General features: G+C 40.4%; 1 protein-coding gene across 4 annotated transcripts in view; it reads left to right on the top strand.

Moving 5' to 3' along the window:
- Positions 1-90: 90 nt before the first annotated feature.
- Positions 91-19003, top strand: part of ABL2 (ABL proto-oncogene 2, non-receptor tyrosine kinase) — a 115223-nt gene continuing 96310 nt past the window's right edge. For 2 of the 4 annotated variants that reach the window (XM_072830813.1, XM_072830808.1), the window contains exon 1: positions 91-505. In XM_072830813.1, the coding sequence (XP_072686914.1) occupies positions 349-505 (157 nt within the window). In that variant the 5' untranslated portion in view covers positions 91-348. The remainder of the gene's footprint in view (positions 506-19003) is intronic. The other 2 variants (XM_072830815.1, XM_072830810.1) reach the window with 1 other exon arrangement.

The following is a 19003-nucleotide window of genomic DNA, read 5'->3' as shown; positions in this document are numbered from 1 at the left end:
AGAAGCGGAGGTGACTGGCCGGGAGGGGGGGCGGGGCGGGGCGGGAGACGCTCTGTCCCACGCTCTCCCAGCGCTCGGTGGTTTAAAGATGGCGGCGGCGGCGGCGGCGGCGTTGGGGGCGCGGAGCCGCGGGAGGAGGAGGCGGGGGGAGAGTCTGTGAGTCGCCCAGAGGCAGCGCGGCGGCTGCTGCGAGGAGTCCGCGTGCGGAGCCGCCGGCGGCCCGAGCGCTCGGGGCCGGGGCCTGGACTGGGAAGGAGAGGCCGGAGCAGCGCCGGGAGCCCGAGGCCGGAGCCGAGGAGGAATGTGACCTGGGGTCGGCGGGGGGCGCGGGAGTACGCGAGCGCAGGGATGGGGCAGCAGGTGGGCCGCGTCGGGGAGGCTCCGGGGCTTCAGCAGCCGCAGCCCCGCGGCATCCGGGTCGGCAGTGTGGCCAGGCCCTCCGGCCGCAGGCGGGACCTGGCGGGGCGCACCGCGGAGGCCGGCTTCAATATCTTCACCCAGCACGGTGAGTGTGTGTGGGAGCGGCGTGAGGGCGCGGGGAGGCCGGGGGTGGGGTTGGGGCGGGGTGGGGAGGAGACAGGCGGCCCTGGGGGGTCGGGGGGTGGCGGGGTGCCTGAGAGTGGGGGCGGAATCCGCTGCCATCTGGGCCAGTCACGGGAGTCGAGTCACACCCCTCCCCCCTCCCGCCTCCAGCCTGGCTGGCAGCTCCCGGGGGCGGAGAAGGAAAGAGCAGTGGGCTCAGGGACGGTGGAGGGACTGTCCTCTCCCCTGGGACAGACTGTGTGGCTCGGGGAGGCCGGAGGATAGTATCGCCAGGGGAGGCAAGGATGCTGGGAGGTGTGAGCTCAGTCCAGTAGGTGTTCGTGTAACCCGGTCGTCTGCGAAGGGAATGGGGTTGTGCCTCCAGGGATTTGGAAATAGGAACCGCATCTCAGGAGCTACTGGCGTATAAAGTATACACACATATAAAGTCAGACTATGAGCAGTGTCAGAAGAGAGAGCAGTGACCAGAAATACTCTAATATGGCAAAGATAAAGGTAGTATCTCAGCGCTTTTGAGATTCCACCCCCCTTCCCCGCCCCCCCCCCCCCCCCCAAACTGGAAATGAAAGGCTTTGCCAGGCTGTCCTATGTTCTGAGCTCTTGGGTAGGACTCAATTCTGAGAAGCTGGCAGGGGTTAGAGGTTGGTGGGCATGGTTAGGACTTTGGATATGAACAAGAGTTTTCTTCCTGCAGTCTGTGCATGTGTACATAAATCCTCTGCAGTCTGGAACCTATTACTTTGGTCTTATTATCGAGGTATTTTTAGAATGATTGTCTCCGAACTCTTTTGATCATACCCTTTTATCAGTAAAAGAGCACGTACTCCAAGAATTCGTTATCTGTTAATTATATATGTACTTGTTCTGCTGTACCAGTACGTTATGTAACTTATGAATGCACACAAATAGAATTTAAGAAAGGGTAAGATGAAAAAAATAAGTAATGAGAGTTCTAATTTATTTTTTTTTCCCTGCAGCCCAGTGGATCCTTTTGCACTATCTGAGCTGCACCCACACCACTTTTGAGACCACTTTTCTAGAGGAAGGAAGAGTGGAGAAGGGGGAAAAAGAAAATTGACCTTCATGGGGTTGGAATACCATGAGACTTCAGGCTGAAGGGGTAGATGTGACTTAATATATAAAAGAGGACTGGGTAGTTGAGGTTGGATGAGTGGTAGCAAACTGGAGTTTTCACTAAGTAATAAAGGATAAAAGAGACATGGTTCTATAATACACAATGTACAGAAGAAGAGGAAGAAAAAGAAGTGTGAATTATTTGTTAGAAATGGAGTTTTGGAGGAAGTGATGATAGATGGTAGTGTGCAAAGAAAGAGATGAACCCAAGGAACTGTGGCTTTTGGCTGAGTTGTATCCGAGAGCTCTGGGTTTGGACTTTGTGAATATGCTGAGTTGTTTCTAAATGGAGAAGTTAAGTGATTTGGGGCCTTTCAGGTGTTACATGTGTACTATTAAAGATGTGAGTGAGCTTCTCTTCCAGATCTATGAACATTTTATGAAGGTGCTATATGTGAGTTAGTCTTTATTAAAATCACTTTCTAAAGCACTGGAGGAAAGAATGGATAATAAGTTTTCAAGGAAGATCATCCAAGTTAGCCTAGTTTTGTGGGAAGTGCTAGTGTACATCAAACTTGGCCCAGTAGGCGACAGTGATTCTCTTCCTCCAGGATCTTACTGAAGACAGACTTTTCAGAGAAGGAGGAATATCATGAAGAATGGAATAAGAAGAGATTTTGAAGGGTGGATAGGTTTCGAATCTCTTGAAAAAGGAAAAGAAGGCAGGCTGGGCAGGAGAAACAACTTGAGCATGAACAATGGGAATTAACATGATTTGCTGATGGGATAGTGAGGAGACATCTGTTGGGAGTGAAGCAAGTCCTCCAGGAGTGAATCCTAGAGGAAAAATTGCAAGAATCAAGTTCTGGTCCTAGCTCTACTTGGCTGCGAGATTTAGTTACTTGCCATCTTTGGGTTTATCTGCAAAATACTGGACTGGTTGATCCCAAAGGTACTTTCTGACTCTTAAGATTTTATTATTCTAATTGAAGCAGTGCCAAGAAAGCTTTAGATATGTTTAACTGGGCATGGGTGATGGAAAATGTGGCAGAGGATTTTATATCAGTTTACCTGATTGGCTAATTCATAGAATATATTAACAAACCCAAGTATGAAATGCTGAAAGACTGGCTTTAAATGGAGGCAAAGGAAATAGGACAGGAAAGTTCGAGAGATATTTCATTCATCCAATAAACAGAAGTTTTTTGAGTACCTATTATGTAACTGAGCTTTGGGAATATTGCTTTAAACATAAGAGACCCTGTCCTTGTAGAACTTAAAGGACTTCGTGATTCAGTATAGAAGATGAAAGAATAGAGATTGTTTTGGAATATTAAGGGCCATTGTGTGTGGGTTTGAAAACTGGCTTAACTGTTTATTTTTGTGACCCTAGGCAAGTTATTTAACCTTTTTATGCCTTGTATTCTCCATTGGTAAAATGGGGATAAGAGCACCTAATAATAATAGTACCTAGATTAAATTTTTTTTAAGATTTATTTTTATTTATTTATGATAGAGAGGGAGAGAGAGAGAGAGAGAGAGAGAGAGAGAGAGAGGGGCAGAGACACAGGCAGAGGGAGAAACAGGCTCCATGCCGGGAGCCCGACGCGGGACTCGATCCCGAGACTCCAGGATTGCGCCCTGGGCCAAAGGCAGGCGTGAAACCGCTGAGCCACCCAGGGATCCCCAGTACCTAGATTAAATTAGTCAATATACGGAAGGTACTTTTAGTGCCTGACACATAGTAAGAGCTAATATGTGTTAGCTGCTGTTATTACTACCACTATTATTATAAAAATAGAGGTGTGTCAAAGACTAGGAGATTTTAAAATTGGCTGAGATAATGATTATCGACAAGTTTGGGAGTTAGAAGCTGATTGAAAGGACAGGGATAGGATAAGTTTGTTGCCGAAGTCTAGTACGAAAAGACAGTCATTAGCAAATAGTAATACAGTAAACAAAGATGAAGTGAATACTGTTTCTAGACAGATGAGTGTTTATAAACTTTTTTTTTTTTTTTTAAAGATTTTATTTATTCATGAGAGACAGAGGCAGAGACACAGGCAGAGGGAGAAGGAGGCTCCAAGCAGGGAGCCGGACGTGGGACTTGATCTTGGGTCTCCAGGATCACGCCCTGGGCGGAAGGCAGGTGCTAAACCACTGAGCCACCCAGGGATCCCGTGTTTATAAACTTTTCTGTGGTCTAGAGTTTCTCAGCTTCAGCAGTATTGACATTTCGGGGTGGATGGTTCCTTATTGTGGGAGGCTTTCCTGTGTTTTGTAAGATGTTGAGCAGCATCCTGGCCTCACTAGATGCCAGTAGCACGCCTTCCTGGCAACCCTCCCCTCCAGTTGTGACAATCAGAAATGTTTCCAGACATCCCCCCCTCCCCCAGGACATTTAGCAGAATTGCTCCTAGTTGAGAATTGCTTAGAAAAACGTGATAGAGGGGCACTTGGGTGGCTCAAGTCAGTTGAGCGTCAGCATTCAGCTCAGGTTGTGACCGAGTCCTGGGATCAACCCTGAATGTGGCTCCCTGCTCAGGGAGGAGTCTGCTTCTCTCCCTGTGCGTGGGTTCTCTGTCTTGCTCACTTTTTCTCAACTAACTAAAATCTTGAAAAAAACCAAACAGTTGTAGATTCTGAATTGAAAATAAATGAATCAGATTCAAAAGCTCCTGAACCTATCATTTGATATTTACACAAAAAATCTGATCTTGGAACTAGTGTACAAATAGCTGTCTTGAAGTATTAGTACATAATTTCTTATGTGAAATTATTAGATCTCTGAGTCACCTGGGTGGCTCAGTGGTTGAGCATCTGCCTTTGGCTCAGGTCGTGATCCTGGGGTCCTGGGATTGAGTCCGGCATTGGGCTCCCCGTGCAGCGCCTGCTACTCCCTCTGCTTATGTCTCTGCCTCTCTATGTGTTTCTCATGAATAAATAAAGTCTTAAAAAATTATTAGATCTGGCAGGCTTTTGAGTTTATATGTAGGTTTAAACGTAGATCAAAAATTGTTTGTAGTTAATCTGTAGACTGGTCCAAGTGCAGTGGTGTTTATAGTTAATTGATCACAGCCTGTAGTTAATCAGTAAAAATGTACAGATTTATAGAAATGGCTTATCAGAGTCCATGATTTTTCTTCAGTAGAAAGAAATGGTATTTTTTATTATTCATATATGGTAAGTTGTAATAGTCTGCCTTGCCAAAAGTGGTTTTTATGAAAATAATTTAAAAGGAATAAATATAATAGGGCTGGTTTTGATATGAAAGGGGTCAGAGCTATATGACTTTTCTGAGCTCAGCTATTAAACCATTTTAGTGAGCTGATGTTCTGTGACTAGTAATCTAGGGTTGGATACTTTCTTGTTTTTAATTATGTCAGACATTGCAATAATTGAGTGATTTCACTTCAACTTCTCTCATTTGCTGAAAATACTATTAAAAATTAACCTTAAAATGGGACACCTGTGTGGCTTGTTGGTTGGGCCGTCTGCCTTTGGCTCAGGGCATCATCCTGGGGTCTCAGGATGAAGTCCCATATCAGGTTCCCTGCATGGAGCCTGCTTCTTCTTCTGCCTATGTCTCTGCCTCTCTGTGTGTCTCTCATGAATAAATAAATAAAATCTTTAAAAAAGATTAACCTTAAATTGGGAAGTTTTGAATAATAAAATATTCCCTTAAACTCATCATTTTAAGTGGAGTGATTTATTTGCTTACTCTGGATCTATACTTGATGTTTTAATTTTTGCTGAATGAAAGATGTAGACATCCCAGGTTGAAAATGATATTGTAGAAAAGAATAGGAAGGCTGTTGCAAAAGAATTTTAATTTTATACTAGGCTATGGCCTAGTATAGTGGTTACTAAATCTTTTTTTTTTTTTTTTTTTTTTTTAAAGTAATCTCTACGCCCAGTGTGGGGCTTGAAGTCAGGACTCTATGATCAATAGTTGCATGCTCTATTGACTGAGCCAGCCAGGTACTCCAATGTAGTCATTGGTTCTTATGAGAAGCTAAACTTTTAAAAAGAAATAAGTTGTTACATTTTTATTAACCTACAAATCTGCAGAAGTTACAGATATGTAACTGTGTGTCTCTCATGAATAAATAAAATCTTAAAAGTATTCATTCATTCATTCATGAGAGACACAGAGAAGCAGAGACATAGGTAGAGGGAGAAGCAGGCTCCCTATGGAGAGCCCAATGTGGGACTCGATCCTAGGACCCCAGGATCATGACCTGAGCCAAAGGCAGATGCTCAACCACTGAGCTACCCAGGTGCCCCTAGAATTAGAATTAGACTGAAATCTTGTTTTCTGTCTGATAATGGTAAAGAGTTTACAACTCCCAGGCTCATAAAATTATGTAAGTAGCAGTGTTATTTATCTTGAGACAGTTGTAGAGATTATACCAGTTGTATATGAACATGTTTTATAAACTAAAACACTGCTATTGTCATCTTGAGGGCATGCTAAGTGTAGACTTATATTTTAAGTCTCTATTTTCTCTAAGTCTTTTTTATGTCTTCTTAAGTGACTCTTGATTGTTAAAGAACTTTCAGAAAGCATCAAAAAAGTAGGGAAATTTTGGGAACCTGAAATAACATTAGGTCTTTCTTTTTCTTTTTTTTTTTTAAGATTTATTTATTTATTCATTTATTCATTCATTCATTCATGAATGAGAGAGCGAGAGAGAGGGGCAGAGACACGGGCAGAGGGAGAAGCAGGCTCCATGCCGGGAGCCCGACGCGGGACTCGATCCTGGGACTCCAGGATCGCTCCCTGGGCCAAAGGCAGGCGCCAAACCGCTGAGCTACCCAGGGATCCCCAAGGTCTTACTTTCTCAGAAAGTAAATGTTACTCTCTTTTTCTTTTAGGATTTTATTTATTCACGAGAGACACAGAGAGGCAGAGACATAAACAGAGGGAGTAGCAGGCTTCTCACAGGGAGCCCAATGCAGGACTTGAGCCCATAACCCTGGGATCACGCCCTGAGCCGTCCAGGCATCCCCTGTTAATCTTTTTCTTTTCTTCCAATTGGAATTGTAGTTGACACACAATGTTATGTTAGTTTCAGGTGTACAACATAGTGGTTTCAGTAACTTTATACATTAATGCTATGCTCATCGTAAGTGTACTACCATCTGTCACCATATAGCACTATTACGGGACCAGTGAATATATTCCCTATACTGTGCTTTTTATTCTGTGACTTATTCACTCTATAACTGGAAGCCTATATCTCCCATTCCCCTTCACCCATTTTGCTTATCCCACCCTCTGCTTCCCTCTGCTCTGGTAGCTGTTGGTTCTCTCATCAGCTATCTTTATGGGTCTGATTCTGCTTTTTGTTCATTCATATGTTTGATTTTTAGATTCCATATGTAAGTGAAATCATATCATATTTGTTTTTCTCTGACTTAATCCACCTAGCATAATACCTTCTGAATCCACCCATGTTGTCGCAAATGGCAAGATCTCATCTTTTTTTATGGCTAATACTCTAGTCTGTGTGTGTGTGTGTATGTATGAATACCACATATTTATTCATCTATGGATAGACACTTGGGCTTCCATATATTGGCTATTATAAATAATGCTGCAGTAAACATAGGGGTGCACATATATTTTTGAATTACTGTTTCTTTCTTTCTTTCTTTTCTTTCTTTTTTAATTTGTGAGAGACACAGAGGCAGAGACCCAGCCAGAGGGAGAAACAGGCTTCTTGCAGGGAACTCGATGTGGGACTTGATCCTGGGTCTCCAGGATCACGCCCTGGGCCGAAGGCGGCACTAAACCCTGAGCCTCCCGGGCTGTCCTGAATTACTGTTTTAAATGTTATCTTCTTAGAATGATTTTCTTTGGGGCTGTCAGTCAGAGGCCACACAGTCCATGATTCTTTTTCACTCACTCTTTTCATAGGAATGTTTTTTCTTCATAGAAGGTGAACCAAAAACACAGGCCAATGCAAATGTAACGTTCAGGTACAGACCTCAATTCTAAGCTGGCACATTTGTTTTCTGGTTAATATTTAATGACTTTTCATGATATAACTTCATCATCTAATATCCTTTGAGACCTTTTTGTGCCTCTCTGTATTATTTTTACCTTTGATTATAAAAATTTCTTTTTAAAAAGCATGTTTTAGTAGGACTTTATATTGATTTTGTGAATCAGATGGGCTTTTTGTCAGATAGTACATAGAGGAGATTTCAGAATACTTGAGAATGTTAACCTTATCCATATTAACATATTTCTTCTGGAATAGGTAAATTTGGAGTTTCACTGTAGATTCTTCACCAGATTATATAGAATAGTTCTCAAACTTTAGTGCAATCTCAAACACAGATTGCTGGGTCCCATCTCTAGTGGTTCTGATTCACGTCTGAGGTGGGGTTTAAGAATTTGCATTTCTGACAAATTTCCAGGTGTTACTGATGCTGCTGTGAGAACACTGTGAGACCTGTGAGAACACTTTGAATAATGTGAGATTAAGAAGAGTAATGGATCAAGGTTATTCAAAGATTGTCTTGGTGTCAAAAAACATAATGTATTGACTCTGTTCTACTTAAAACTGGCTCAAAAGTCCGTTGTTCCAAGTCAAATGTGTCCACATGCAAGTGTCCACTGTCTTACACCATCTTTTGGTGGAGAAGAGGTGTCTTTGTGCTTTGGCCTCAACTTTTTTTTGAAGATTTTATTTATTTATTTATGAGAGACACATGCGGAGGGAGAAGCGGGCTCTACGCAGGGAGCCTGATGCGGGACTCGATTCCAGGACTCCAGGATCATGCCCTGGGCCGAAGGCAGGTGCTAAACTGCTGAGCCACCCAGGGATCCTCTGGCCTCAACTTTTTTTTTTTTTAATTTTTATTTATTTATGATAGTCACACATAGAGAGGCAGAGACACAGGCAGAGGGAGAAGCAGGCTCCATGCACCGGGAGCCCGACGTGGGACTCGATCCTGGGTCTCCAGGATCGCGCCCTGGGCCAAAGGCAGGCGCCAAACCACTGTGCCACCCAGGGATCCCTCAACTTTTTTTAATCTCTGAAAGTTGATATGTTTGGAGGTCTGTTGAGAGATACACTTTTGAAAGACTCTGGAGTATCAGAGAAAAAGGAGGTAGGACATAGGGTTCTGCTGACAGATTTAGGATGGGCCTCAGTTCCCAGAGGAAATGGTGAAGAAATAATTGCCACCTATTGAGTGCTGTGTGCCAGGCATGCTCTAAGTACTTACTATCTGTTTTGTCAGGTAAACCCATAAAACCCTTCTTGCCGACTGAAAGAGTTAAGAGACCAAAGAAATTGGGATACCTATTTGTAATTCTATATTTTTGGTGTATGTTGGGCCTTTTGGAGGATGTGTACATGTACATATATGTGTGTGAGTGTGTATATGCAGAGAGTTTTAGGTTTTTAAAAAATCTCTTGAGACTGGTGATGAGGTTATTGGAATGATAGGCCAGAGTTACATCTGTATACTCTGTGGCTGTGGATTGAGACTCAGATACTATGGTCTCATAACAAAGGGAGCAGCAGGCACTTGTGATGCTATTTGGAATCTCAGTAATGTTGAACTATGATCCTAAATTCTCGGTTTAGTGTTACTAATATTTCATACTTAAAATTTTATATTTTATATAACTTAATCTAGAAGTTTTATTAATATATAAATACATGTCTTTTATATTTCTGTAGTTTTATATTTTCTCCCTCTTATAGATTACAACTCTTGGCTTTTTAGTAATTAAGAAGATTTAACAGATATCAGCGATAGTATGTAAGAGGGTGAATGCACTAAGACATGTTTCTCTATGAATGTGGAAATTAGTATAAAATATTAGCCGTATATATTCTCTAATATTTATAACAGTTTTATTAAGCTACACTAGTAAAAGGTCTTTAGAAAACTACTGACAATATCATGTCAATTGCATAAATATGTGTGTAAATGACTCTTAGGTTCTAAGATACTATGTTGTAAGAATTAATTCTTTGTATCCTTCACATATAGTATCTACCACATAGGATGTTCTTGAGTAATTGTGGAACAATTTTTCCTTACTTATTCTACATCTTTTTATATATTTATACAGTCATATACCAGTCATTGTTGGTGAAAAACATTTTAAATGACAAGATGTCTGATTAGTAATAATTTTACTGATAAAACTGTTGGTAACTATTTTTTTTTCTATATCCAGATATATACCCAGATGTATAGAATATCCACATGTAGAAGCTTATATGCTAGGGTATTTGTTTTGAGTCAAAAGAAATATTTTTAGGGGAATATTATCTTAAAGAGTGTTAACGTTAAAAATGAAGTACTCCAAACATCTTTTTTTTTTTTTTTAAGATTTTATTTATTTATTTATGAGAGACACAGGCAGAGAGAGAAGCAGGCTTCATGCAGGGAGCCTGATGAGGGACTTGATCCCAGGACTCCAGGATCATGCCCTGGGCTAAAGGCAGGCGCTCAATCGCTGAGCCACTCAGGCGTCCCAGGTATTTATTTTATTTTATTTATTTATTTATTCATGAGATACACAGAGAAAGAGGCAGAGACATAGGCAGAGAGAGAGGCTCCCTCCTGGGAGCTTGATGTGTGACTTGATCTCAGGACCCCCCAGGATCATGACCGGAGCCAAAGGCAGAGACACTCAACCACTGAGCCACTCAGGTGCCCCCATAACGTGGTATTTCAACCCATGTAGCCACTTAAAGTGATATATTTAGTTTATTGTTGTAATGTGCAATTTATAAGACTTTTTTTTCCCCTTTTGTATGTAATAGGACAGAATTAAGAGAAAAATTTAGCTTAATACTCGAGTACTTTCTATTTTTTAACTCATTGATTCTGTGGTAATTGCTTATTCTAAAGCCTCTAAGAGAATTTTTTAGTTGTAATAGAGAACTGCTGTCTAAGAGAATGATGCTTCCTAAATAGATACTGGTGAACATCCTAATGAAACAACTACAAAACTTGGTGTGTGCGTCTCCTTATACGGAAGTGTGATATTTTATAATACCCTTGGTTAACAATTTCATTTTTTTTGGGTTGAGTGCATAATTTTTGTATGTAAATTTATGATCATTACACTAGTTAGAAAAATTTCTCAGTATTGTTTTTGCTTGAACTTTCTCTCAAATGCATAGGTTGATACACATTAAATATAATACTGTGGCAGATTTCATTTTGGTTGCTAAAAACATAGGAATCTATTAAGCTCTCCCCGTGCCCCTTTGCTTTATGCTGTAAATGTGCTGAATCTCTGTTGATGGTACTGCTGGCTTCTCTGTGGTAAACTCTGCCAGAATGGGGTTTTGATCCAACAGAACACAAAGCTCAGCAGGCCCAAGCAATTTATATTCCCTGGTTTCCTTTCCAAGGAGTGGGAGGGTTTAGAAACCAAGGTCAAAGAAAATGATCTATGGCTTCATATAATATACAGTATTTATGTATATAATTTGTTAACATGTTCCTCTCTCTATGCTAATTCCAGCAAATTAAAATAACAATATTGAGTTAGGACTGAAGATTGCCTCTTAGCATTTTGTGGTTCTAGATAATTACTAAGAAAACCTTTTCCTAAAGTAGCAGTACTAACAGGCACAATTCATATCACCCATCTGTTTGTCTCTCTCTCTTTTTTTCTTTTTAAGATTTTATTTATTTATGAGAGACAGAGAGAGTAGAGAGAGACACACAGGCAGGGGGAGAAGCAGACTCCATGCAGGGAGCCTGACACTGGACTCAATCCCGGGTCTCTAAGATCACACCCTGGGCCGAAGGCGGTGCTAAACCGCTGAGCCACCCGGGCTGTCCATCTTTCTTTTTAAGATTTTATTTATTCATTTGAAAGAGAGACAGCGTGCAAGCAGGACGGGGCGGGAAGGAGCAGAGGGAAAGTGACAAGCAGACTCCATGCCTACCTAGAAGAGAATTAAAGGAAAAATTAAGTGTACTTTTTTTCCTTTAATTCTCTTCTGGGTGGGCAGTCATATTTTCTGCAGTAGTAATTTTCTTTCTTTCTTTTTTTTTTTTTTTTAAAGAGATTTTTTTCTTTTACTGTTTTTGCTTTTTTTTAAATTTTTTAATTTATTTATGATAGTCACAGAGAGAGAGAGAGAGAGAAGCAGAGACACAGGCAGAGGGAGAAGCAGGCTTCATGCACTGGGAGCCCGATGTGGGATTCGATCCCGGGTCTCCAGGATCGCGCCCTGGGCCAAAGGCAGGCGCCAAACTGCTGCACCACCCAGGGATCCCCTGCAGTAGTAATTTTCTACCAACATTTTAATTTTCTTAAAGCTGTTGTTCCTAGAGAACTTTTTTTTTTTTTTTTTTGGTAAGGATTATTCTGAAAGCGTGTTTAAGCTATTATCACGATCCCATTTCTGTGATACAGAATATTTTGTAAGGCATTTGGTTGCCGTAGGAATAGTTGAGGCAGGGGTAGGCTTCAGAGGGAAAGATCATATAAATTTCCTAATGAAATCTGGCTATTAGTAGTATAACAACACATTTTGTCTTTTTTTTTTAAAAGATTTATTTATTTATTCATGAGAGACATAGAGAGAGAGGCAGAGACATAGGCAGAGGGAGAAGCAGGCTGTGTGCAGGGAGCCTGATGTGGAACCCGATCGCGGATCCTGGGATCGCCCTGAGCCAAAGGCAGATGCTTAACCACTGAGCCACCCATGCGTCCCAATTTTGTCTATTTTCTATAAAATATCTGAAATGTATATATTTATAGTACACATGTCTAAAGTATATATATAAAGTAGAAATGTGTATATGTACATACATGTTATAAGCATATCTAGAGAAATTCACTGGTATATTTTTTTAAAAAGATTTTTTGGAATAAATATTAACTAAAGTTCATAGTTTACGTTATGATTCACTGTCTTACAGTTCTACGAATATTTAAAAATACTTAATTTTTTAAAAAAGATTTTATTTATTCATGAGAGGGAGAAGGAGAGAGAGAGGCAGAGACACAGGCAGAGGGAGAAGCAGGCTCCATGCATGGAGCCTGACGTGGGACTCCATCCCGGGTCTCCAGGATCAGGCCCTGGGCTAAACCGCTGAGCCACCGGGGCTGCTCAAATACTTTGTTTAAATTCAATTTGCCAACATATAGTAGAACACCCAGTGCTCATCTCATCATGTGCCTCCTTAGTATCCATTACACAGCTACCCCACCCCTTTACCCCCCTCCCCTTCTGCAACTCTTTGTTTCCCAGAGTTAGGAGTCTCTCATGGTTTGTCTTCCTCTCTACTTTTTCCCCACTCAGTTTCCTAAAAGATTTTATTAAATCTTTTTTTTTTTTATTAAATCTTTATTAAAGAGAGCATGCAAGCAGGGAGGGGCAGAGGAAGAGGGACAAATAATCTGAAACAGACTCTGGGCTGAGTGCAGAGCCCAACATGGGGCTCAATCCCAGACCCCTATGAGATCATAACCTGAGTTGAAACAAGAGTCAGAGGCTTAACTGTGCCACCCAGGTGCCCCTCACTGGTATATTTTAGTGGGGCAAGTAGAGAAATTATTTCTCCACATTTTGCATAAAGAAATGTCATTGGTGATGAGTACCTAGAATAGAGGCATACAATTTTTGCACATGTGAGACCATACAGTATTTGTCCTTCTCTGACTTCACTTAGCATAATGACCTCAAGTTCCTTTTTTTTTTTTTTTTTAAAGATTTTCTTTATTTATTCATGAGAGACACACACAGAGAGAGGCAGAGACACAGGCAGAGGGAGAAGCAGGCTCCATACAGGGAGCCTGACGTGGGACTTGATCCCGAGACTCCAGGATCATGCCGTGGGCCAAAGGCAGGTGCTAAATCGCTGAGCCACCCAGGGATCCCCAATGACCTCAGGTTGCATCCAAGTTGTAGCAAATGGCAGAATTTCCTTCTTTCTCATGGCTGAATAATATTTCACTGTATGTGTATATCACATTTTCCTTATCCATTCATCTGCTGAGGGACATATAAATTGTGTCTATTTCTTGGTTATTGTGAAAAATGCCTAGTGAGCATGAGAATGCAGATATCTCTTTGAAATCCTATTTTTATTGCCTTTGGATATAAACCTAGAAGTGGGATTGCTGGATCATATGATAGTTGTATTTTTAAAAAATTTTTGAAGAACCTCCGTACTATTTTCCATAGTTGCTATACCAGTTTATATTCCCCCCAACAAAAAACAAGTGTGATAACACTGATTATCTTATCTTTTTGATTATAGCTATTCTAATAGGTGTGAGGTGGTATCTCATTTGTGGTTTTGGTTTGCTTTTTCCTGATTAGTGATTTTTCAGCACCTTTTCATGTACTTTTTGGCTCTTTGTTTTTGGGAAATTGCCTGTTAATTTCCTCTGCCCATTTTTGGATAGAATTTTTTGTACTGTTGTATAAAATTCTTCCTCTTAAAGCTCAAGAACTTGATGGGTAGATCTTTGAGAAGTCCATCTTAAAGGATTATTTTGAATCTTTACATAAGATCTTTGCATTTTGGTTGTCTAGTTTAGGAAGTTTGACTTTTTTTCTGGTTTTCACATTATTTTTCTAATCTTTTTCCTCTGATATCCATATATTTATAGATTAGTATTCATTGATTTGTTTCTATATCTCACCATTGGTTTTCATTATTATAAAATTTCACCAAATTTATTTTTGGTTTACTTGTTTACTATTTGTTTCTGATTTAATAGTGTTAAACTATTATATACTCTACTGTAGTCAAGTCTTCTGCCTTAGCAGTTTTCTGTGGGTGATATGTGTGAATAGGACTCTTGGCTAACAGTAGTAGAGACCAACTCCAGATATGTAATCTATAGAAAATTTATATGAGGACAGTAGATGCTCAATGACAGGAATGTAGCTAGGCTGGCCCAGAAACAGAAAGTGAATGGCTGCTAGAAACTCAGGCAATATTTATTTTCTGTTTTTCCTTTTGGCTATTTATTTGTTTTACTCTTCCCTCTTAGACATTCAATTCATATCATGCTTGCCAATTTGTAAAAATCTCTACGATCAAAAGATGGTTTATAGTAAATTTTCATTTCGTTTCTCAGGTCCAAACTCCCAGGACAGTCATTGTGATTGGTGGTCAGATCACCTATAACCGGGTTTCTCAGTCTCCATAATATTGACATTTTGGGCTGGATTTTTTTGTTGTTGCTGTTGTGGGGACTGTCCTGTGCATTGTAGATGTTTAGCAGCATCTCTGGGCCTCAATAACTAAATGTCAGCATTCACCTAATTATGAAAACTAAAAAATGTCTGTAGATATTGCTAGTATCTTCCTGGGGGTAGAATTACCCCTGGTTGAGAACCACTGACCTAGAATGTATTTGACTGCTGTGGGCATATCATGTATGAGAAGGACTTCAGGAGAGCCATTGTGATGTATGTAGGTACTCAAAACATCTGATTAAAAAATTTCAGGTTTTTTTTGTAGCAACTATAAATTGAGTTTTTCATTCTTTTTAGCTATGTCTTTTTTAAGGGGTGCTTGGTGGCTCAGTCAATTAAGCATCTACTTCTTGATTTCAGCTCAGGTCTTGATCTCAGGGTCATGAGTTCAAAGCATGTGTTGGGCTCCAAGCTGGGTGTGGAGCCTACTTTAAAAAGATTAAAAAAAAAAAGGATTTTTTTTCCCCTTCAGGGCATCTGGCTGGCTCAGTCAGTAGAGCATGTGACTCTTGATCTTGGGGTCATGAGTTTGAGCCCCACCTTGGGTGTAGAGATTATAAATAAATAAACTTAAAAAAATATATTTTTTCTCATTTAAAGTATTTGGCATTAGCATGGTTTTTTTAAAAAAGGGTTTTATTTAGAGAGAGAGTGAGCAAGCATGGAGCAGGGGGTCGGAGCAGAGAGAGAAAGCAGACTCCCCACTGAGCAGGGAGCCCAATGCCAGAACTCAATTCCAGGACCCTGGAATCATGACCTGAGCCCCAGGCAGACACTTAACCGACTGAACCACCAGGCGCCCAGCATGATTTTTATTAAAATCTTCAACTGGAGGGGCGCTTGTGTGGCTTAGTCAGTGAAGTGCCCCAACTCTTGATTTCAGCTTAGGTCATGATCTCAGGGTTAGGAGATCCAGCCCTTGGGTCAGTCAGCTCCTTGCTCAGCAGGGAGTCTGCTTGAGATTCTCTCTCTCTTTCTTCCTCTGCCCCTCCCAACTATGTGCATGCTTGCATGCCCCCCCAGCAAATAAGTTAATCTTTTTTAAAAAAAACTTCAGCTGGAGTTGTAGAGCTTGCCATTTTTGGCCATTTCTCTGAATCTCTAAATTTCTCAATCTCTTGATTTTTCTTTTCCCTAAGAGTGTGTTTATATGCGTGAGTTTTTTTTTTTTTTTAAGATTTATTTTTTGAGAGCGGGCTCCTACGTGGGCACATACATGGTGGGGAGAAAGAGAGGGAGAGAGCGAATCTCAAAGGTTCTCTCCATTGAGTGCGGAGCTGACTTGAGGCTTGATCTCAACCTTGATATCATGACCTGAGCCAAAATCAAGAGTCTGATGATGCTCAACCAGCTGAGCTACCCAGGTGCCTCAGGGTGTTGACTTTTTTTTTTTTTAGGTTTTTATTTATTTATTCATGAGAGACAGAGAGAGACAGAGACAGAGAGAGACATAGGCAGGGAGAAGCAGGATCTATGCAGGGAGCCTGATGTGGGACTCGATCCCCGGGACTCCAGGATAATGCCCTGAGCCGAAGGCAGATGCTGCGCTGCTGAGTCACCCAGGAGTCCCGGGTGTTGATTGTTTTAATCTAAAATTTGTGATTTTGGTAGCCAGACAGACATAGGTATAAAAATTTAGAGCTGAGCAAGACCTTAGAAATCCTGTATTCTTTTTTTTTTTTTTTTTTTTTAAGATTTTATTTATTTATTTATGAAAGACACAGAGAGAGAGGCAGAGGGAGAAGCAGGCTTCATGCAGGAAGCCCGACCGGGGACCCGATCCTGAGACTCCAAGATCATGCCCTGGGCCGAAGGCAGACGCTCAACCGCTGAGCCACCCAGATGTCCCAGAAATCTCGTATTCTTTTTAAAAAAAAAAAAAAAGAAAAAATCCACAGAATTAGTAGGAAGCAGAGCTTGGCTTAGGTTTTGTGGTTTTTCCAATTATCTGTTGCACCTGTGTGGGGAGATAGCCTCCAGTGATGCTCCACTGTCTTCCTAAAGCTTTCATTATAATGCAATAAAAGGAAAAAGAAAATATAACATGTATAAATTCACTTTAATAAGGATTACTAAATACTTTTTTTTTTTTTTTAAAGGATTTTATTTATTCATGAGAGACACATAGAGAGAGGCAGAGACATAGGCAGAGGGAGAAGCAGGCTCCATGCAGGGAGCCCGATGTGGGACTTGATCCCTGATCTCTGGGATCATGCCCTGAGCCTAAGGCAGACGCTTCACTGCGAGCCACCCAGGCGTCCCATAAATACTACTTTTCATTTTGGGACTAACCTTCATGTATTATTTTTATGCCTTCCCCAGATATTTTTTAGAATTTAATTTGAAAGAAATACTAATAAAAAAAAGCCAGATAATTACTATTAGCAGGAAAATATTCCTTTAAAAATATATATACTGATCTACCAAGAATGACTGTTTTTGCCCTCTGATCTTGATGTAAACAGATTTTTTTACACTTGAAATTCTCCAAGCATTTGGGTTCCCTATTTGAATGCTTTCGACTGTAAACATCAGTCAGAGCTGCAACCATTTTTAAGCATGCTGTTAACAGCAAGGATTCTGGTGTTAGACCATGTGGGTTTAAAGCTTGGATTACGTTTATGATTTTGGTAGCTTGACATGGGTATGAAAAATTCAGAACCCTAAGAGACCTTGGAAATTATGTATTTCTGGAAAAATTACTTATTTTCTATGTATTTCTTTCTCTGTAAGATAGTCATGCTAGTAGTACCTACTTTACAGAGTTGTGAAAATTAATTATTATGTGTAAAATTCCCAGAGTACATGGTGAATGATAAAAGTGCTCAGAGTGATAGAAAAGCAGCAGAGCAGTAGAAGAAAGTCACAGAAAAGCAACTTAAAAAAATAGATGACATTTTTATTGGTTAATATGTTTTTAAAAGTTCTCAATGCATTTAAATGACAACTATGGTAATGCTGAGGCCTTTATACAAAGGAGTATATATTGTACTTAGGCTTGTTCTGTGCTTACGTTTAATTACCAGATTTCAGTGCTGGATATGTAAGGTAAGTATAATTGTAGTTTTATTCTGCTTTGATACAGTTATCAGCATTCTGATTAGTTATTTCCAGCACTTAAGTAAATCATAATCTTTCGTCTCTATAAAGGGCACTTGGAAATCATCCTAAAGTATTTTCTCATTCATATAGAAAAGCTAGCTAGGGGCTGTAAGAAAAAAAGGAATGGCAAATCAGTGACGCTAACTCCAGAAGGTGGTAGAAGGGAGTGTTGTGTGTGGGTACACTGCATAGATGGGAATCACTGTGCAGCTGGGCCTCATGGAAACTGGAGCTGGGAAGCAATTAGAAATTAAGGCTGCAGACTCCATCTTTCTCTTTCAGAGGCTGCAAGGTTTTGGCATCTTTTTTGCTGTGTACATCTGTTCGGTTTCCTTTTCTTCCAGCTGGCTTTCTCCGTTTTAGCTTGTATATGGAGTGTAATGGCTGTTGAGCTTCTCTTTATCATGAAAACTCTCAATATATTCTTTTGGCATTAATCTTTGCTGCTAAATGGCTCAGTCTTTCTCTTTTAAATTATTTGTCTCTTTGTTGAATGGTCAGTACCTTTTCATGGTTTAAAATTCATGGTGCAGAAGTGTCTCTGCCACTTCCTTTCCCCTGACCACTCAAAATTTGGGAATCCGCTCACCACTTTCTTGTGTATACTTCCAGAGATGATAGTATATGTGTATGTCTGTGTATCTCCCCACTCCTTTTGTTTAAGACCAGTGGAAGCATATTATATGCACTGTTTTGCACCTTGCTTTTTTTCCCCCAGTTAATTTATCTTGGAGACTCTTCCATGTTAGTAAGTAAAGAACTTCCCTTTTTCTTTTTTTTAGTGAATGCATAGCATTTCATTGTAGGGATGAATTCTATAATTAGGTTGTTTTCAAACAGTGCTGCAGTGAAAAACCTTGTGTTTCATTTCAAACATGTTAGTGTAGCTATTGGATAAATGCCTTTAATTGGACTTGCTGATAAGAAAGGATATGAGTTTCATAATCATTAATTGAATAAACTATCTTTTATTCACCTTTTTTAATACTAAAATCCTGTATATGTTTAATTCTAGTTTTGGATTTTCTGTTCTAATGATTTGCCTAATTATGTGCCAGTATCACACT

The sequence above is a fragment of the Canis lupus genome, chromosome 6 (assembly GCF_048164855.1).
Source record: "Canis lupus baileyi chromosome 6, mCanLup2.hap1, whole genome shotgun sequence".
NCBI lineage: Eukaryota > Metazoa > Chordata > Mammalia > Carnivora > Canidae > Canis > Canis lupus.
This window is presented reverse-complemented; position numbering and strand designations above follow the sequence as displayed.